This window comes from Gambusia affinis, linkage group LG15, assembly GCF_019740435.1.
Source record: "Gambusia affinis linkage group LG15, SWU_Gaff_1.0, whole genome shotgun sequence".
NCBI lineage: Eukaryota > Metazoa > Chordata > Actinopteri > Cyprinodontiformes > Poeciliidae > Gambusia > Gambusia affinis.
Window position 1 is genome coordinate 13,438,497 of NC_057882.1, and position 22,882 is coordinate 13,461,378.

General features: G+C 40.4%; 1 protein-coding gene across 7 annotated transcripts in view; it reads right to left on the reverse strand.

The window, feature by feature from the left end:
* The window catches only part of msi2b (musashi RNA-binding protein 2b), a 293,528-nt gene that overhangs the window by 25,034 nt on the left and 245,612 nt on the right, over nucleotides 1-22,882 (reverse strand). For 5 of the 7 annotated variants that reach the window (XM_044140959.1, XM_044140960.1, XM_044140958.1 and 2 more), the window contains exon 11: nucleotides 9,980-10,099. In XM_044140959.1, the coding sequence (XP_043996894.1) occupies nucleotides 9,980-10,099 (120 nt within the window). The remainder of the gene's footprint in view (nucleotides 1-9,979; nucleotides 10,100-22,882) is intronic. The other 2 variants (XM_044140961.1, XM_044140963.1) reach the window with 1 other exon arrangement.

Genomic DNA, 22,882 nt, shown 5'->3' on the forward strand with positions numbered 1-22,882 from the left:
ACACTTATGATAATGCAGAGCCTCTTGAGACTTCAGGGTGGGAAAATCTATAACGTGTACTTTCCTTAGAAGCCAGGAAACTAAATGATTAACGTGGATTTTTTTCCATCTTAATGTCAACAAAATACTTAAACGAAGCCAACTGTCATCTAATGATCAACAAAAAGACTCATTTTGAACATGCAGCGGCTTGAAAAAGTTTTTATACCTACTGAAGTTTTTGACTCTTTCTGACTAATGTTTCTGTTAAAACAAATAACAGGAAATAATCTACTCATTATTTGAGGTCTGAAAGCGCTGCATCTTTTTCATTATTTTGACCATTTCTCATTTTCTGCAAATAAGTACAAAATTTTCACTTGGAATTTCTGAGGCATGTCAGTAGCTTATACAATAAAAGAACAATGTTCATTTTACTCAAACATATACCCATCATAAGAAGCAAAATCAGAGAAACCGATAATTTCAAGATGTCTTCTAGAGCTATACGTGTGCAGGTGACGTTTGGATTTTTTTTGGGACATACAATGCAAAAATTGTATGAACTGATTTGACAATTTATAGAACAGAAGTCCAAACATGTAGGAATTCGTTGCCAAAAAATACAAAGTCACCTATCTGGGACTACTTTGGCTTTAAACAGGATGAAACGGTAAACCACAGGATGTAGCAAAAGCAGTTTTGCACTTGTGCAGTTTCAGCCAAGAACTCAAACACTAGAAATTTGCACGATTGTTACGTATTCACAGTCTGGTTGATTACGCTACGCAAGCCCCAGTTGCTGCAGCTCCATCATGAAGCTCTGAAAAAGATTTTCACCAGCAGAAATACGGCTAAATATGAAAAGGAGAGCCCCAGGTGGAGACAATGTGGCTTGGCTGTAACTATCTTGGAGATGAAAATGCATTAAAAAAAAATTTCCATTGATGCTACAAATGGTAGGAAAATATACACACTGGGCATAAAATTATTAAATACCAATTGTATACACTGCTAAATCCATAAAGGGGTAAAAATGCTTGTTTTGAAGCAAATAGCCTATTTTCTCTTTTTTTTTTTTTATTCTGTATAGTTTTTTAATGTTTCCTTCATGTAATTTGGCCGTGAATGAGCCAAATTGCTCAGAAAAGATTTACCCTGTGGCAGAATTTTTTTATTTTTTTTTATGTTAGTGCATATGTTTGCTGGAGACTATTTTTATTTTAGTTACTTGTTTCACTTTGTACTTGTTTTTTTACGCTTGAATCTGTAGATCAGGTAGTTCGACAGTAGTAAGCATTACTAAACTGGAGGAAAAAATGCCAGTCTGTTTTCTTCAAATCTACCATTGCAGCTACTATTTTTAAAAAGATAGTAACTAACCATAGGAAGCCGCCTTTCTGTTCTGTGTTTGAGGAAATAAATCGCCGCTGCACATGGAGGCACTCTGGAGAAGGTAAAAGCTTTTCTTGCAGCTGGAAGGAGTTTGTGTGCGCCATTACGCATTAGTTGTTATTACTTCTGTGAGTCTTTTGACTTCAATCAAGCATTTCTATCATCATAATTAAGAGAGTAACTCAGAGGCCAAAGGGGGAAAAAAAACAAAAAACTACCCTAAAAGAGCAATTGTCGCAGGGCTCACTTGTCATCCACCACAAAACGGCACATAATTATGATACAATGAGAAAATAGAAACCATTTGCTTTTATCTATCACATAAAATCCCAGTCAAAAAATAATAAGAAAAAGTTTAAGTGGTGTGAATACTTTTGCAGGGCACTTTCTATAAATAACTAGCACAGTTATTTGCTCAGTCGACAAATACTGGAACCTGGGGAACGCAACAATCTATCACCAAACGTTATTTTCATGCCATCAAGCAGGAATCGTTCATGCAGTCAGTCCTCCGTCTCCCTCGCGGCAGCAGTGAGATTCCTCAGCGGGCCTTAAACCACATCGCTCTGCAGAAGATGTCAATAAAGCTGACACGCGGCTCCTTAAATTAGCTTTGAATTTTAGAGCTACCATAATTAGCTCTTCCATTTTCACCAATGTCATTTTAAAAATAGTGTGAACGAAACTAACAGCTCTTTTGCTGTCTGGCCTTGCTTTCACTTTCCATTTGAAATAATCTTTTCTGTATGAATGGCTGAGTAATTAACAGCACTAGACACTCTTTTCAGAGAGCACAGACATTTCATAAATAATACATATTTAATGTCTTTTCATTTTGTGTTCAGAGAGGCTTGGCTAATGAATTTTAACAGATGATTTCTTCTTGGATTAACTCGCCCATACTCAGGCCTCGGTTTTCTTTACTTTAAATTTTATGCCTGCTTTTCCATTTTCTTTGTGTTTCTTTCAAGTGCGGAATCAAGTAAAAAAAAAAAAAAAAAAAAAAAAACAGGACCTGCTGATCCGTATTTACCTTACACCACTGTTGGGAAACGATTCTGAAGAGTTACAGGAAGGGAAGAGGAAATGTGAACACTGAAAAAACAATTTAGCAGCGAAATGAATCAGCTGACATTGGTTTCCCTGCAGGGAAAAGAACTAAATGATTTTGAATGCAGATTTTAACCTGAGAGGCATCTGGTTTACTTGGGACTGAGAAAGGGCACTCAGTTATCGACAGTCGGCACAGATTATTCCATCGCGAGCAGGTTTAGAGTTGACAGCGCTGGCCTTTTGGCTGGCTGTTTTTTTTTCTTTCCTTTTTTTCAAGCATGTCCGGTCAGGCTTAAGTGCTCAGAAGAAATCTGAGTCATGGGGAGTGAAATCTGACAGTGAAACCGCTGACATGTAATGACCATCTACATAAATTAAACAGCCAGCGATACTAATCCATGCACTGTTTGTTAACAAATGTTAGAAAATGTCATTTGAATGACTTCTCAAATTGGTAGTAAAAAGTTCCTTACAGTTGTTATGGGTGTAAATGTTTGAAAGTTTTAGCATGTTTTTCTCCTGCCAAAATTATTATTAAATAATTTTTAGTATTTATTAATGCAAGACTTGGGTGCAAAATTTTGAAATTACTTGAATTTTTTTTTTTTAGATATGCTCACAGATATAAGCCTAATAAAGTTTGGTAAAACGTCCCTCCGCAGCTTGCAGAGAAAGTGCATCTATCAACAAACCCTTTGACCAATCTTAACAGAAGAAGTTCTCCAGGAGTTCCTTTAAAGTGGCTGGTTTTTCTGGGAAAGCTCAGGATGAGAAATAAAGTCCATGAATTTTCAGTAGAGACGAAGTTACAGTCATTCTAGCTTCTTCATGTCAGCCTGCTTTTATCTATTCCATTGATGTGAGTTTGAGATTATTATCCTGTGGGGAAGTTTCAACCATCTAGATGTAGAGCGGAGGCTGAAACGAGTGGAGACTACGCCATCCTTGCACAGCCTCCAGGCCAGTGGCAGTGAGACTGGGCCCTTAGCATGATACTTGCACCTCCATGCTTGACATTTGACAGAGTTCTTAGGTTTTAAATTCTTAACTTCAATTAACTTCAATAGTGTGTCCAAACAGCTCATAAATGATTCATAATCCCAACCACACTATGGAAGTGGTTTTATCATCAGTAAAGTAGCTTAGCATTGCCTGATGAAATGGACCAGATCAGAGGTCACAAATACACAATAGAGCTTCCTTCAGAAAGAAAAAATGCTAAAATATGTCGTCCAAATATTCTCTGAATCAACAGGCACATCATTTCTCTTCCGCATACTATGAGCCACATATGTGAGGGAATCTAGGTATATATTCAGCCTAAAAGTTTATTTCTGAACTTGTGTTGATCAATAAAAATCAGCAAAGAGAGTTTTTTCTCTTTTTAAATCCCAGACATTGTCCACTATGCTATCAATCAAGCATGACAAAAATGTAGTTGAAATGGATCATAAAAAAGCCTTAAATTGATATGACATCATCCCTTTCTGGGCGCCATAAATTAGCATCAATTGTGTTCTGGTCTCAATAGAGCGTCAGATAAATGGGTTTTCCTCCTTTCTATTGCTACTAATTTATATCACACCTAAATTTATGTTAATGTTTGGCATAATTCAAACAGACTGCAAACAAAAGACATTGCTCTACATTATTGGATATAAATTCAGGCGATAAGGGGTTAACCCCCATGGATGGATGTGAGTTACTGTACTTCCAAACTACTTTAAACGGAATATAAAGCCCCGTTGATGAAAGGGACCTAATTTTATTCAATGCATGTACTATTAGGGCTGCAGAAGATTACTTCCTCTAAGTTTTCTTTGGAGAGTGTGTTTTGTGTGCGGTCCCTGGAGGGCAAAGCGCTGACGTCCCTGAAGGCCCGTGCCTGTAACCTCCGAGCATCTGCTCCCCACAGCTGTGAGAGAGCCACCGCTCTGCGGTGGGGGGTGCAAAGGGACGCTTTGCCCTCCCTGTTGTGTCAACCGTTTCCCTAGGCCTTGAGACAAAAACGTGAGCAGGCAGGATGGACTTGGCATGTCTGCTCATGATTCTTCACACCGAATACGGGGAGAGAGCTCCTGGCCTCGGAGCTGAGCTCCACAGATTAACATCTGGGACAAACGACAAATGGACCCGGGCTCACCATGAGGCAGGCTGATTAAGTTCTCCACACACAGCCACTCCTCCTCTCCTCTTGGGCATGGCCGTACATCACAGAACTTGTTGGGAGGGAATTGATATTAATCTTAATTTAAAAATGTCTGTCACATAAGTTTTCTTCTTTCTGTCAGTGGAGGGCGGTGGAGGGAAAAAAGCGTGTGGAAGACGAGTAGAGAGAAGAACAAAGATATGCAGCAGCTATCTAATTATCATTAGAATGGGTTTCTAATGATGTGAAGATTCTCTGACACGTTTTTGTTTTTTTTAAATCTTTTTTTAACCTTATAATTCCCCCTCAGCTAACTCGGAGTTGAAATCAGCAGAATGCAGCAGAATTTGTTTTGAGTACGCTACAGGTAAACTCTGGATCTATGAAGACAACTGAGGCAACTCTGAAGTTGTCTGAAGTGTCAGTATTCATCTGCGTCTCACTTTTTATCTGAAAGATCGCAAATAGACTGACTTTATAAAGAGAGAGCTTCAGAATATGAAACCATCTTTTCATCAGATAGTTAATGTCAGTCGGCTCCAAGAGTCGGGTGCTGTTGCAGAGTGGTTTAGATGATTTCTCACCATATATTGCAGTCATCACATAGCTGTTCACTATTATTTAATACTGATACTTATATTACTTATATTATTACTTATGATACTTATATTTAATACTGATTTAATACTGTAGGGGCGTGCTGTGGTGGCGCAGGGGGTTAGCGCGACCCACGTTTGGAGGCTTCAGTCCTCAACGCGGACGTCGCGGGTTCGACTCCCGGTCCCGACGACCTTTGCCGCATCTCCTCCTCACCCTCCTTCCTGTCTGCCTGCTGTCGCAAAAATACGAGCCACTAGCGCCGCAGAAACTCTTCAGAGAAAAAAACGAAAAAAAAAAAAACTGATTAATGTAATTTAGACTTCTTGGCGTTGAACCTGAGGCTGGACTACATGAATTCAACATGTTGCAATCAGCAACTAGAACTGCCTACTCCCGTCTTCTTCAGGCCTTCCCATGCAGAATTTCCTCCCAGCCACCATACTTTGCCAATCTGACTTCCAGTAGCTCAAACCAGATTCAAAATGGCAACGGCAGATTACAAAGCAGAGTACGAGGTTGGCTCCTCTCTAGCTCCAGGCAATGATAAACTCTGCGCTGTAGCCAGATCTCTGTGATCTCCCTCCTGCCTAAAGCTACAGCCTCTGAAACAAGCCTACAAAAAGTGCTTGGGGACCGGTCCTTGCTGTGCAACAAGCTACACGGTGGAGATCAGGGCAGCAAAACGCTTCTTTAAACCAAGACTAAGGCCTCACTTTTGCAATAGTTACACAAACGCCTCAGATTTGGGTTTCATAAAACAAAACATGTCTTTCCCATCAACACACTTTTAATATACTAGCTCATGCGCCTATTTTTGTGTCTTAAGCTGTTATTTGTCCTGAATCAGTTTTATATTTGGTCACCTTATAGCACCAAACTTTAATGTGTTTTATTAGTATTTTATAAGAAAGGGCGCCATAAAAATGCTGCAGAATTGTGAAATGAAAGAAAAACAATATATGGGTTTCTAAATATTTCACAAATGAAAGTCTGAAAAGTGTGGGAGTCAATATTATGTAGAAATACAGTTAGCATCAGTTAGCTGTGAATCAACCAGTGTTTCTTCATACTGTTTTATAAGCTGCCTGTTTGTTGTGTATACAGACCATACAACTCAGTTGAGTTTGATAGTATGAGAAGGAACAATTTGGGTTTCAACTAAAGTTCAGGGAATGTATTTTTTCATTGCTGCACCTCTTAAAGTCACTAGATTTGTAGCCTTTTTGTTTTCATTTTTTGCCTACTTCACACCTGTTGATTTTTAAAATCTGCCTCCACAGCAGCTTCACTCTTCCTGCTGAAGAAATGCATCCACACAGGATGATGCTGCCACCAACATGTTTCACTGTGAGGATAGTCGGTTCAAAGTCATGCGAGGTGTCAAGTTTTATGTCATGTCGAAAATACGCAACAATTTTGGCCTAATCTGAGCTGAACACTTTTCAGATTTTAATCATTTAAAAATCATGTATCATGTTATTTCAATTTTCTGATTCTGCACCACTTTGTGTTGGTCCACTACACTAAATCCCAGGCTAACAGGGTGTTATTACTTTTGGCAAGGGACTACATAAGTATGCAAGAGGAACATCAGGTGTTGATAGAAGGCGCAAATTAATCAAAGACAGAAGTGAGCAATAGGATCTGATAGAAAATGCAGCAAGAGCCACATCTTTTAGTGGCTGTTGGTATTTTACACCACTGCGGCAGTGTTCAAGGGTGTGTTTTCTGCAAGAAGCAGGACACAGAGAGACATCCAAAATACACCTTGTCATCAGCTGTGGTCTGTCACAAACAGGGGAAGTGAGCAGCTGTCATTTCTGTCTGTTGAACACTGGAAGTGGAGCAAGTGCCCTCTCCCAGCGATGGAAAATGTGTCCCACATGCCAACGACAATCTGTGCGAATCACCGACAATGTGCAGACAAGCACCACTGCACACAAAAAACGCTGCACAAAAAGGGTCATTGTCATATATTTGCATACATCCAAGGAAAATCCTTATGGGTGAGAATGTCTTTTCCCGGACTTCTTGTGACTCAACAGCTGACACCGCATAGACTCTGCTTCTATCAAACTGATTCAATGTAGACAAACTTATGTATATATACAACCTGTGGTGCTCTGTGGGAACTGTAGGTGGAGTCAAAGCACAAAGAATCCCCACTTTTAAAAAGGACCCTATTTTTCCACCAACAACAGAAAAAAACCCTTGTTAGGACAAAAAAATTAGAAAATTTAGCAAAAAAAAAACAAAAACAGAGACTAGGAGAATTGCCATTCCTCAGCCAACACTGGGCCGGCCGCTGCAAATAAAACCGTAAGATGGGACGGAGATGCAGCCGCATTTCCCCAGACGGCACAAACGTAGGACGGTCAAGCCTGAGCAGTCTGTGTCCTCCTGTTGGTTTGTGTCTGTATAGAGTGCTGAGAGCTTCACGCATGAATCCTTCAGCCTCATCACAAAGGCTACAACGCAGCGTAATAAATCAATATTGGCCAAAAAGTTAAAAACAGAAGTTGTAAATCGATTTTCTTAAAACACTCATTCCGATGCAGCTATTTTCATACCCAATTGTTGTTTTATAAGATAGTTTTGCCTCGTTCTAAGAAAGGACGGACCTTCTTTATATTCCCTCGACTGTTGAAGCGCTCTAAAAAAAATGGCCCGTGATGTCACTGTTTTCCCCTCTAGCGCGCCACCTCTCAGCCTCTGTTCATAATCATTTACTTGTCTTCCTTCCATTTGCAGCTGTCAGAATTAAACTGTACATAATGGCTGCCATCAAGCCTCCTGGTTCGCGGCTGCTGCTAACCCCAAATCAACATTCCTGCTTCTTAGTAACGCTCGCTGCGATTGTCAGGCCAAATTGTTTGTTTTGAAAATGCTAAATCAAACCACCCGACGCAAAAGAAATAGCACCTGATTGGCCTCCGACGTTCCCTTTGTTGATTTGAATTAAATTCGAAGTGGGACAAGAGGGGGAATTTACAGACGTGTAGTTTTCATATGCTGCTGCTGCTGCTCTCCGTGTTTAAGGGAGTTCATTTCACATCACACGATGTTAAACAGAGGTTATCTGCTGACTTTCTTTTGAGCTACTGCACAAACCAGGTGGGACCTGAGTAACAATTAAAACACTCTCTCCAGCAAGTTCCTAATGGTGTGGCTGATTAGTGAAGACACCCCCTTTTCTACAGGCAGCAGGCTGTGTGTTCAGTCAGGGGAAGCCGTTATTGACAGCTATTGAATAATCTACAGTTGTAAGGGTGGGAAAAGCAGGATGTCTGAATGAAGTAGACACGCTGATCAATGCTGTTTAAGACGGAAAGAAACCAGCATCCTGTTTTTGGGACCAAATGTCTGTCTGTCATGACAGGATGTGCACAGACAGCATGGTTTACTGGAGTAAATATAAATGCACCTAATCTCTGTTTAAACAGCTGTGCTTACTTCTAAGCCACTAAGATAGAAGTAAAACTTTGACAGTAATTATAGTGCCTTGCATCCTTGCAACCGCAAATATCAACGTTTTTTTCTTCTTCTTTTATCTTGATTTGATGTATTAGACCAGCATTAAGTAACATCAGGGAGAAAGTTGATGAGGAGTTGAAGGTTTAAAAAACAAACCCCAAATCTCAACACGAACATGGACTCAACACCATGGTGGCAGTAACATACTGTGGGGATGGGTTTCTTCAGGATAAAGCTCGTCATAGCTGATGTGAAAGTGGACAAAGTTAAATACAGAGCAATCCTGGAGGAAAACCTGTTAGAGGCTGAACAAGAATTGAGAGTGGAGTGGAAGTTCACCTTCTAGCAGGACAACAATCCCAACAACACGGTGTTTAAATCAACCAATGTGTCAGAACCATGTCACTAAAAGAAAACCCCACAGGAATTGCAGATGTAATTTGTGAAAAGTCATTCTATAAAATATTGACTCAGACCAGACTCTTTAGTTTACTTTCGTATTTGCAAAGATCTTTGAAAACCATGCTTAATTTTTCTTTCACTTCAAAATTATGCACTACTTTGTGTTGGTCTATTACAACAAACTCCAACAAGTCACACTGACACTTGTGGTTGTATTGTGAAAACGTTTGAGTATTCTTGCAAATATCGCCTCTAAAATATGGATACCTCTGATATCAAAAGAAAGATTACAAAGGAGACAATGGGAAAAGAAGTAGAATGACTGACTTGTCTGATATTGTATTTCCTCATTGCTTTAACCTTTATGGAGACAATCCACCAATACAGTGAAACAATGTGCAACACAATGACGAACTGTAACTTGAACTGTAACTATGGTAAATTAAATGATAAAATGATGCCAAATGATGAAAAATATATCTACCATATATTTTATCTTATGGTCAATTTGTAGCATTTTTACAATCAAAGTTGTTCAAAGAATAAGTTTAAATCACATCATATATTTTATTGCGATTATTTTTTTAAGGATTGCTTGTAATTTCATCAACCGAGCCAAATTAAAACGACAAAAAATATCTATTACTCATAGAAATCTAATTATCTGGGAACATTTAGTACAAGACTTGCTCTGTTGTGGCTGATTTTTAAAAGTTTTTAATTTTTTGCCAACCCCAAATTAAATCGCAGGTTATGCTTTTAAGCAAATTGCATTGTTTTAATGTACATGTTAAGCTATGAATTAGTCAAAGCTACATGTCGCTGCTATTTGCGTTAAGGTTTTAGAGAACTACGTCTATGGGGAGAAGCAGAGCAGGAGAAGTTGAAGAGAGCAGCAGCCACACAGAACATGGACAGAGCGTTTACCTGGCCCTGTGCTCTGTGGGTACGCCAAGTAGCCGCCTCTTCCACGGGCCCCCCTACCTGAGCCACGCGCTGCTGCTACCGCCGCCGCCGCCACCGGTCCGTATGCCGTCGCTGGGAAGCCTGTGGGCACAAACACACGCGCATCACTTCCTGCACATGGAATGAGCGACGGGACAACGTCGATGCCAACGCTAAGCCGCGGGATCAGGCTACACAGCCCTCGGAGCCGGGGGTTCATGTTGGGGCGACGTCTACCAGCACACACCTGCAGAGTCCGGAGTGACATCCAGAAACCTGGTGTGTGTGTGAAGACAGGAGGGGTTTTTAATGGATCACCTGCTCTAGAGGGGTTCCGGCACTCTCTGGACAGGGCTTCTGCAGGTTTCACCAACTCAAATTTAAGACTTTTAAAGACCAATATGAATGAAATTTAAGACCAGCAGAATGACAGAAATGTACATTATAATCGCCTATACATGTACATATATAGATCTAAACATAAACATATGTATAGAAAATTTTTTATTGGTGAGAGTAATTGTAGATATCGTCACATTCTTGCTTTGAAAGTGATGAAAACATTAAATGCCATTCCTTTTGAATCATTTCCCTTATTTGTCCTCAAGCTGCATCTGTGGCTCCATTCTCTTTGGGTTCTGTACTCTCCTCCTTCTCAGCTGTATTTCCCTCGAGAGTAACAACTTTGCTGAAATAAAATTCTTCAGTAGGTAAGACACGTGATTGACAAACTTTGTCCAGACAGCTGCTGATAAATTTGCACTTAGCCATGATAAGATGGAAAAGTTATCCAGCTAGCTAGCAAAAGTAAACAATCACCTAATTAGCAATAGCCTGGAAGATTTACTCTTTTTTATTCTTTAGTACTTATTTTTTTTATGTTGTCGAGCAATTCTTCAAATCACACAAGAATGACCTGAGCAAACCTAGAAGTTAAGAGAAGGAAGCTATCGAAGCATGCTAAACAATAAGTAGGCTAAAAGACCTCAATATTTTTTAAGTCTGGGGGTTTTCAACGAACCACATGTAGAGGCATTATTCATAAACAGAGAAACATGGAAATGTGACAAGAGCATCAATTATCAGCCAGGAAGTCATATGAAACCAGAACAAGATCCAAACTACAGCACTTGCCTGAGTTAAGGTGAGGATTTATGTTGAGATTGGTCACAATTGGTCACAGTTCCATGCCACAGTAATCAGTAAAGTTAGTCTCACTATAATAATAATAATAAAAAAACTTCCCAATGAACACCAGTAACTTTGGAGAATAATTTGTCAACTGATGGGGACAAATGTGAAATTTTTTTTGAAGGTGTGAGTCTTGTTACGTCTGACGAAAATCACACTGACACTGAACCATGGTGGTTGTATTGTAATGGCCAGAGCCTCATTTAGTGCTTCGATACCTGAAAGACCTGCCATAATTGACGGCACCAAGAGATCTGCTCTCTTACAGAAAATCCTGAAAAATATGCACCCATCAGTTTGTGACCTTAAACTTCACCTCTGGATGGCTAAAACCTCCACAAAATATATGTTTTGGAGTTGCCTAGTCAAAGTCCAAAGAAAATCTGATTGAAATGCTGAGTCAGAATCTTCAACAGTCTCCATGTTGACTTAATTCAGGCAATTCTGCAAAGAAAAATGGGCCAAAGTTCCTCCACAGTGATGGAAAAGACTTATTACTAGTTACTCTTGATGGCATTAGGTTCTGGTGGTAATAACTTTTAGTTTGGCATAGTTTGGTTTGAATTGCTTTCATTCTTAATTCAAAGGAATTAAAACTTACAAAACAGCTTTTTACATTTACACACTTCATCTTTGTTTGATATCAAAATCTGTTTTTGTAATCAGACGAAAAGTAAAAACAACAGAAACCTGTTAGGGGAAAATCCCTATTTAATGTACTGTATTTCTTTTTAAAAAAAAATCTTTTCACTTTTTAGATTCAGCTACCTTCCACCCCTAAAAGGGCAAATTTAAGCTATATAGCAGAAAACTGTGAGCAAACTGACTTCAGTCCCTGATTACAGTTGTGTAATAATTTGACTGTGAGGCTGTTTATGTCACATTGTTCACATAAAAGTCTATAGACACTTCTGAGCTGCACAGACACGGCCATAATAGCCCCACCTCCGGGGACAATTGGTGAGTTTTATTCCGAGCGCTCCCAATTATGCCGACTTTCAATGGAAGCTGAATAATCCAGGGTAATTCATTCCACGTTTTTTGCTTTCTGTTGGGGCTATTCATGAGGACGATACAGAGAGGAAAAAAACACTTCCTACAATCAGACGGAGGCATCTGTCGGATGGTCCGTCACTCACATATTTACATCTGCGAGCTTATGTTTCGATTGAAAACCTCTCTCTTTTTTCTCCCCCCATTTCCAAGGCTTTAAAGCGTGTTTATATTCACGTTTACAAATCGGTCCCAAATTGTCGGTTTAAGACACACTTATGAAATAAGGTTTAATTTCTTGCAAATATAACTCCACTTTCTGAGGGTGTGATAATTTCAACAAATATCAGCCCAATAATCAGAGTGTAATTAAGCCGAAGCAGGATCTGTGAATTGTAATTACATCGTTGGCCCTAATGAACACGACTGCTAGAGGTGGCTGAGAGAGAGGCTAGTCCATGCCCAGGGCTCACGCTCTTCTCTCAGCACAGGAATGGCATGTCATTAGCAGTGGTGATGAGATTCCTCACTCTGGGCTCAACACCGTCTATGCCTAATCAGCCTCCTAAAATTATCTCCACAGGAGCTTCTTTTCCTCACTAGCAAAGAAAAAAAAAAGAGATCTCCAAATTCTCGCAGTTGGAGTTTTTCTACTTAGTTTTTTTTGTTTCACAGTTAAATGTGGAGGTTTCTTCTCCATGCCAGGACACATTTCTGGTGGAAGGCTGGGGGTTTAGGCTTTTCTCTGAATGGTACCGGACACCTTTGAGGATACATTTTTTCGATTGCTGTAGAGGTTAAAGGAGCACCAGCAGGTGACCTATTTTCTGAGCCTGCTTTGTTCCACCGCCTCTCAAAGAGGAGAGGCTTACGGAAGAAAAAATAAAAAGACCAATGAGATGATGAGGGGGTGAGAGGGCAGGGTCAGATGAGCCGCAGCCAAAGAGAAAAACACGTAGCTTTTCATCAGCCAGCTGAGAAGGAGGTAATTCACAACTCGGCGGACACAATGTCTCGGCGAGCGAGTGAGCGTGTTGGGTGTGAGGCGCTGTCGTGCTGCGACCGGCGGGCAGGTGAAGAAGAAAAAGACACGGCGCTTTCCCTGCTGGCTGTCTGAAAGCTCGGGACCGAATATGAAACTGGCGACAGCAGCAACAGCGTGGACGAAGGCGGAGAAGACGGCGACTGTAGTCAGTCGACTTTGTGCTGCTGCTGCAGCCGAATCCAAAATCCCCACTCAAACGATGCCTGTTTTAACTTTTAACACTGTACCAATGTTGGCCACGCACCTTCACATCCGAACAACAGCGTCCCACAAAGTTGCTCTGCGGAGCAGCGCACACCAACTCTCCACCTCCCCACCCCATCCTCCTTTTTTCCTAAGTGCTGAATCTATCTTCTCACCGCCATTGTCATGACACCCCCAATAGACCCAGTGGCTCGGAAGTTAGTTGCGGGCAAAGTTGTGGTGAGAGATTAACTTTGCAGGATTAGGTGGGTTAATTAATAGATGGCTGCTGCTCATTGTTTTGCGCTCGCGCTGTAAGAAGCCACCCAAGAGAAGCGCTGCAGCATTAAATCAATTTCATGGCCCTTTTATTACTGAGGAGATAAAGCCAATATTTAGCTTTCAATTCTTCACAATTATTGGGTCCCTGCTTTGCCATGAGTGGCTGCGCTTGGCTGGGGACAAGGACACATCTGTTTATGAGCTGCAGAGGCCCGGGGGCCTTGGTGTCCGGACTCCGGGGAACTGTCCTCAGCTCCCCCCCTTTTCTCCTCTCTGACCCCCCGGCCCCCGAGCCTGCAGCACGCAAACTCAGAGCTTCCTCAGGAGTGCACATGGAAAGGAAGAAAGATTAGAGCGCAAAGAAAGACGAGGACGGTCAGGAAATTCCCAGACTGTCCCTTTTGAAGCAAATGAATTACAGTTTGTCCACAAAGACACCAATGAACTGATTCTTTCACAAAAAAGCTTTTTCTGTGGCCATGTAAACAGTGCCTTGCAATACTATTCAGAATACCTTAGCTTATTAACACTTTAAGCAACAATCACAAACCTTGTTCCAAGTGCTTGCTACATTTCTTGCTGCATATTGAAAGAAGGACTTTGATTGGATTTTCTGAAATATTCGCCAATTTGAATATTCTTTCATAAAGGCCACAATTGTGGATTGTACAGCTAACAGTTGTCCTGTTAACAGAGTTCTCCTCCAAAGTTATCTTGGGATCCCATCCTGTTAAATCAGGTAGACGGCTATTGCTGTGAAATTTTATAGTGCTGAACACTGATCTGAGATATTCAAAGCTAATAATATTGCTTTGTAACCTGAGTCTGCTTTAAATCTCCACAACATTCTCCTTGATCTGTCTGCTCTGTTCCTTTGTCTTCATGATAGATTTTGTTCACCAATGTTTTCTAAAAAAAAGCTCTGAGGCCTTTGAATATGAATAAACTACTGACAGGTAGACTTTATTCTCCAATAAGAAGAAGGTAGTTGGTTACACCAGATTTTGTTCAAAAATATCACAGAAAATAAGCTGCATACAAACATATACCACATGGAGAAAACGCCGAATGAATATATAGTAAGTATTTCTCCCTTATCACGTAAAATCCCAGTAAAATCTCCAACAGCTTGTGCTTGTAAAGTGACAAAAGGTGAAAAAGTTCAAGACGTATGAATATTTTTACAAGGCACTATTATACCCTTTTCCAGGGTATAATAAATTTCCAGCTGCTTAAAAAAACGTATTTCCATGTCAAAGCGCATAAGAGTCAATTTTCATGACAGCACATAAAACACACTGGCCCTTTAAGCCTGGAAAGTGGTCTTTTTCTGAGGGGCAAACCAGTTCTTTCTTCACCAGCACCTGTATTTTCCGAGTCTCTGTGAACCTGACTGTACTGAAGAAGGAGGAGAGACACAGTAGGGGCAATGTCAGTAATGATCAAACAGCACAGTGCAATTTTTGTGTCAAGGCTTCCCTGGATTTCTTTTTCTTTTTTTTTTCCTTGTGCCAGACTAGGTCAAAAGCTTTGTTTTCTCCATTACAAAGCTGTCAAAGCACTTTAAGAGCAAAATGATATTCAGCGAAGTAGAGAAAACGTGGTGGTGAGCTGGTCAAATTAATAACAACTGATACGGTAATATTAGAAAATATGTTTGCAAGCTGGCTTTTTGACAACAAAATTGCCAAATGCCATTTCCTGCACACATAGTTTCGATTATTTTAACTCCTGCAGACAACCACTGCCATTCCCATACAGACGGTCTCCTGATGCTAACTATAAATGTGTATGTACGCATATATATATATACACACTGCTGCACTGAACCCCATTGAAAACCTCAAGGTTATTACACCTAATATTGACTTTTGAACTCTTCCTGAGTTAAAACATTAGTATTGTTTTCTCTAAATAAATATGAATTCGGTTTCTTTGCATTATTTGAGGTCTGAAAGAACTGCATCTTTTTTGTTATTTTGACCATTTCTCATTTTCTGCAAATAAATACAGAACTTTTGTTTGGCGTTTTGGAGACACGTCATCAGTGGTTCATAAAATAAAAGAACAATGTTCATTTTACTCACAGATATACCTAGAAAAAGTAAAATCAAAGAAACCGATAATTTTAAGTGGACTCTTAATATTTTCCAGAGATGTACATCTCTCTCTCTTTCTCTCTCTCTCTATATATGATATGTACTTATTTGCAAATCCTTTCTGGCATATTGCCATTTTAGCCACAGACTCACTCTCTCATTCTATTACTGAGAAAACGTCAAGTTGAAAAGTTGTTGCATTATGCATCAATAAGGTCCTATTTATGTCCTACTTGTCTGACAACAGCTTGACTGATGTTAATGTAATCTGTACTGTTCTTTGGCCCCAAACTGCCAGCAGCAGCTCCCCTGTCAGTGACAAAGGAGCTCCATCAGTCACAGAGCACTCCCCTCATTTCTGCTATAAGGAGACTGTCAACTGTCTAATGCACAGAACAAGCCCAGGGACAGAAGACATGTCTGCAGAGGCCATATAGATCAAAATGCTCAAAGATGGCCGTGAATTTGTAACATAAAGAGGGAAAAAAGCCGTTGAAGTATATTAAATCGCAAACTATCCTATCGTTTCCTATGATTCAATTTAGGCTACTAGATGTAATTAAAAAAAAAACCCCTACAAGTTAAAAAGAGCTTATAGTAGAGACAGCCCTCAAACAGGCTCAGTATGTTTGGTTTTGGACTGGTCTTAAAAACAGTTGACGTGCTGGAAAGCAAAGCTGCTTAATGCAGCAGGCTGTTTTTAGAAAAGAGACTGGTGAACAAGCCTTTGAGCCTGAGGCTACAGTCGATCGCAGGGGCAAGACAGAAGGAGTGACACAGATGAACAGAGAAGAGCAAGTAGGACGAGAAGAAACGGAAGATGAGAGGGGACAAGTGGGCAAAGATGGAGGATAATGAGACACACTGGCCTGGACACAGGTGCTCAGATCATTTTTTGACAGAATGTCAGAAAACAAGATCACATTAAATTATAAAAGGCCGTTTGAGAAGATGAAAAAATTCTGTCTGAAAATGCTTGTCCATATAATTCTTGATGCTCTGTCTATAAGCACCCTCTACAAATCCTATAAAATAAATCTAACTGAAGCACATTTGTAATTTACACCTCACTTTTTAATAGGATCTGGATATTTTAGTAAGCAATTCATGACTACTTACAGATATGTTGACAAGTTTGTTGCAGATTGTGTAGTTGATTCAAATATCTATCGTTCGGCCTAATTTATCACATCAGCATTTAACATGTAGATCTTTTCAAAATGGCTCTTATTAAATGGTGTGACTTGCTGATATTTTAATAGGCTACATTTAAGTAAAAACTGTGAAAATATGTTAACAGCAGTTAGTGTTGAGCTCCTGAATGGAAAAAGGAAGTTCTCTTATTTTGAAGAGCTTGGAGTGACTTTGTATGAAACCTAGCCTGACAGCAAGACATAAAGAAATTGCATTACTTAAATTGGGATAAACTCTAAAAACTAGGTTTGTTTGACATATTCAGATCATTTCTAAATTAAATGCAGTCAAAGAATATTAAAAAAAAAAAAAAAAAAAAAAAAAAAAAAAAGCATATCCACATTCTTTGTTACATTTGAATTACTGGACTGCTGCTAAAGTATTGATGCGTTTTTGCTACATATTGTGCCAACTGTTTATATAACAGACCAGTGGCACTGGGAACAATTCTGCCTTTACACAATGTTTACCTCACGCTTTTTTGAAGTTACTAAACCCAAACGCAGAAAGAAATGACAGATTTTAATGCTAAATTTGAGAGAATATATGTCAAACATGAGGCGAATGGCTTTTTTTCCGCTATTTTCTTTTTTCCAGGCACTGTATGACACTAAGCAGGACAAGCCAGCGGAAATAAGTCTGTTGATAAGTCACAGCCGAGGCAGTGAAGCACACTGCCGTCTCCTCACAGGATGAGGGAGGCAGACTGTCAGAGACGGGAAACTGACTCCACTTCACATTTCTTTCCTTCACCAATAACCCCTGTTAAATATAGAGAAACACAAGGAGACAAATGAAGGAAAACAACAGGACAGAAAATATTTATCAAAGTTACAAAAGACCGAGTCGGCTTGTAAGACATCTTTTCATCTCCAGACTGACAACTGCCCCATTGTTGTCGTCTCTCTGTGCCACTTTGTTGTTGTTGAAAGCTTCTCTGGGTTGTTATCAAAGGCATAAATCAGAGCCGGAGAGAGCCAGGTGGCTTTCGTGTGAACTGCTGCACACATGGCCGTGTCTCACCTCTCCTCTGATCAACTGAGGCCTACAGTATACCCTGTGATTTCCTCTTACATAAAAAAAAAAGAAACGAGGAGGCTTGGAAAGGAGCCAAACCGAGAGAGAAAGAGCATTTACATGCATGAGCCTAATTCAATTAGAACCAGACTAATGCAATACGCATATTATTGAGACCGTCGTGTAAACACCTTAACCAGGTTATCTTACTCACATTAAGAAGCCTAATCAGAATAAGCATAACTCGATTAACAGAGCTGGTTACTTGTCAATCATTCGAATTAATATTTCCGTGTGTCTGTTGGTGTTTGGATTCGATCTGCGAGCCACAAAGGTCACACAGGGAACAGGATGCTGTAACGAAGGCGAGGGATGATGAAGAAACTGGAAACAACCAATCGACTAAATTAGCAGAAAGATGGAAATGCTCCATGAAGTCAGGGATGCTGTAAGAGTCTGGTCTGTAGTATGTCAGCGAGCCGATCAAAACAAGCTAGCCTCTAAAGAGATTCATGCAGGAGTAGAGACACCTGCTGACAAAGGTTGTTCTTTTTCAGAGGAGCTACTGTACAATGGCAGATACAGAACCGGTACTGTATCAACAACCTCAATTAAATAGGCCACGTATGGCGCCTAGAAAAAGTATTTATACAAACTGAATATTCACATTACAACCACACATTCAATTTATTTCTATCTAATTTTGTTTGAGAGATTAACACAGTATTTTATGGATACATGTGAAGTGAAAGAAAAAGCTCTGTGCTTTTGTATTCAGCAAATTCTTCTCTACTAGCTTTAATTATATATAGACACTGACATTTTTTTTCATTTCATATTTTCCTTACAAAATAGATTAAAGATCACTTTCCAATTTTTCCCTCACATTCCCAATTAGATGTATGGCTGTACTTTGACTTTGCCCTGGTAGCTCTGGCTGCTTACAGCTTGGTGTTGGTGAATCTCCAACAAAGGACACATTTTCCTTTTTAGCTTCAACCACTTTCCAGTCATTTCTGATTAGCTTCTATCTTCTTGCTAGGGAATAGCACACCCACAGAATGATGCTGCCACTAGTGGATCACCACAGGGATGATGCTTTCAGGGTTACCAGCAGCTTTTTTTATTTTTATTTATTTGTGGCTGTGATGTGATAAAATGTGTTAATCCAATTCAGAATATTTGACAATGAAGGATCTCTTTTGAAAAAAAAAAAAAAAAAAAAGTCTCTGGTGCCCAAAATAGGCAAATTTCTACTACCATAGGTCTCCATCAAAACTCTTTAATTTCCGGTTAGTTTCGTTTTGTTATTTGATTATAAACAAGCTTGAATGCTGTGTTAATGTGTGCAACTGTGTCATTTCTTCCATTCTCTGTGCTTAAGCTGGAGCTCTGCCTTTTTAAACCTGTGCTAACCCGTTCTGTGTGTAATGAAACTATTTGGCACAGTAATCCTTTGCCATTAAAGACCTCATGGCTTTTGATTGTGGAGAGAAATAGTCAATCACAGGAGTGGAGTTAGCTCAGAGCACGGCAAAGCCCGGCTTTGTGGCAGCTGATTGCCCTAATATCGCACACCTTTGAACAAAACGACGAGCCCTGGAAAGAGATACATTTGGTGAAGTTTCAACTGGGCAAGTGTACAGAAACACCCTGGGGAAAAAAATGTTTGTTGTGTCAAATCATACCGTTTTATCCAGCAGAACAAAGGCAGAGATGGATGAGTGAATGCTGTTAAAAAATAGGAGCCAATAAAGGAATATTTTTTAAAGCTGCTACATGGTAATTTTTTAAATGACATTCCTCTGCTTTCCATTGTAAACAGGTCAGAGGTTATCTTTGTCAATATGCAGACCAGGCTAGGATTCATTTAGTAAAAGGACATTGACCATTCTCACTTTAATGTTGATTTGATGGTAGAAATGGGCATTTATATTCATTATGGTAAGAATTTTGATTTACAGTAAATTCGAAGTAGTGTCTCAAGACCTCGAAAACTGACTGTGTTGTCATTTTTCTTTTTCAATCAATAAATATCAATACATTTGAGAAAATAACTAAAAGCAGTCAGTGAGGGCAGTTTACTGGTAAGAATTATACTTTTTTTTGTTCTGAAGACCAGTATTTCTGTCTAAGGTGCTTTTTTTATTGTCACTTTTGATGCTTTGAAAATAATAACACAAAATATTGTGATGAAATCTTAAATTCATCTTGTATTTAGCACGTAATGGGACCAACATTTTTTAACAAAATAAAGCACGGATGTTGTTTCTGCGGCTCTGATGATGTGCTATGTGCGAGAAAAGCTTTTCATCTTTTGCTTTAGCTCTCCGTGGGAAGCGTGCCGCTTCTTTGTAGCTTGAGTGTGTGGCAGCATAGCATCAAAGAGGACAAACTAGGCTCTTTATTGAAGTGCAGCCACACTTTCGACCTCTTCTTTGTACTTCTTCCCATGCACTTGAGTATAAAAGGAAACTGCTCCTGTGCTGGGGAACTAATACAAATACACAGGGCCCAATATCGCCGTCAGCCACTCACGTGGACGCGTTAAACTTAAAGTGGAGAGAAACAATAAGAGGCAAGAAACAGCAAGAAAACACCTGAACTGACAGCAAAAACAAAGCAAAATTACAGCCATCTGGTTGTTGAAACAGTGGCAGGAACCTTAACACCAACGCTGTGTGACTGTGACTTAAACAGAAAGAGACAGACAGTGAGGGGGACACAGATGTCTGACCTTGCAGTGGTGCTTATGTAATGGTCTGCTTCAGTGCATTTAACTGCAGTGCTGCCTTCCAACCTGGGCTCGGTGAAAGTAACACATCTCTGCAGTCCAATCTCCCCTGACATCGGCTCTCGATGCTCAGACAGAATGAAACGGTCCTGTGAGCTCCGAGTGAATCAGTTGTTATGCCCCTGCCCGGGTGGTCCCCGTGGAGCCAATCATACTAATTAAACTAGACTACCTAAGCCTCCTCTCATTAGAGTCCAAGTAAACAGCCTTAATGTTTTATGCATTTTAATATCTATCTGCTGGTTGTGGGGGTGGGAGAGGACGAGACAGATGACGGGGGTAATTTCAGGTCTCTTCAAATGAAAGCAGGTAAATAAAGTGTCATTTTAACTTTCAAGCTACCTCTGCGCTGGTTAAACAGTTGAGCCTTTTCACGCTTTATCCGTCTACAGTTACAAACTTCAGTGAGTAGTCAAAAAAGTTTCATTTTGATCTCATCTGACCAGAGTATTATTCTCTATCACACCCAGCACAGAACACGCAGTAATAATCGAGATGGATTCTGGTTACTAATTACATGATTTCCAAGGGAAAATGGTGAAATTGGGTTTTATTTCAGGGTATCAGAATAAGCTAGGCTCAACATGAAAGCATGCTAAGCTTTTTAGAATCTCATTTATAAGGAAAATTAAGCAAAATCTGCTACTGTGTGTTGGCCTGTGACATAAAATCTGAGAAAATATGAAGCTTGTAGCTGGTAAGTGAACAACATTCAAGAGGCGCAGAGTTTTCTAAAACACACAGGCTAACAGAAACATTCAATGTTAGTAAGACTCAGAGGAGACAGAGCAGTAAACAGCTTTGCAGATGTGATGTCAAACCAAGCACTAAGACATTTCCTTCTATTTCGGCCAGCTCCGTGCTCTACATTACACAATCTAGCACTGCTCCACATACCAGGGGGCAGGCAGGGTAAAAATGTGGCCCGACCCAAAAATAGCGCCGCAACACTGGCTTCCATTTGATCACTGGAGCTGCAAACAATCTTTCCGCATCGAGCGGAGGGATGCAGAGGGCTTTAAACCATGATTATGAGTAGATGTGTATGAATCCATATGTCAGTCCGCTGGGAAAAGAGTGGAGCCGAGCAACTGGAGGGCTATTAGCACAGTCAGCAGGAGGGGAAGATGGAGGGATGGTGGGAGTGGAGGGGGCAGCTGTGTGGAGTCCCAGCAAGCGACCGGCTCGCCGAGCTCGAAGCTCTCAAACAGTGGGTGGCATCAAAACAACAGACAGCAGACAGAGAGCGCTGTCTCGCAGACACACATGTTGTCCTCTGCTGCTGCTGCTCTCCAGCAGTGTCCAAAGGTGGCAGCCGCGGATGTAGCAGGGCGGCTCGGGTTTCATTTCTGGACCAGCAGTGCAGCAGCGGAGGCATAATGAGCTTTAGTGTTGCCACTCTGCCTCTTACAGCAGCTCATCTTCCCCGCCACAGGAGCCAGGACTGTGGGTCTCGATGGCCACAGAGCGTCTGCCTCGGCGTGTGAGGATGTATTTGCCGTCCCGGGGTGAGTTAAGACCTGGGTAAATGAGGTGAGGTTCCTCTTTCACCTCAGCGCTGCCGGTGTAAGACAGCAGAGGGAGATTTTTAAAAATTTTCTTTTATAAAGATGGCCACCAACAGAGGTGATGCACGTGGACGTACATGTGACCTGGGAGCTGTCCACGCAGAGCAAGAGATGCCACACTGGGAGCACACGACACAGAGAGAGTTAAACCAGAGCAGAAAAGGGCTAAAGAAGAAAGGCAGTGGTGGTACGAAACATCCTGGTGAAATGCTGCTGCGCTTGTTGAATCCATCACGGATTTCTTCTGTTTTTGCTTTTAGACCGTTAAATCATAAATTAACTTTTGCTAGTCACATTTTTCGGAAAGCTACATTCAATTTCACAAGCTACACCAAGGTCGGTGCAATACGCATATTATTGCCAGACTTGTATCTATATCAAGAAGTGACCTAACTAGAACCTCTCTGACAACATAAAATATGGTCTCAAAAAGCACAACCTTAAGACTTTCAAGAACACAAAGCCATTTCTAAGGGTTTGGGATTCAAGTGAACCACAGTGAGAGCTTTCATCCACAAA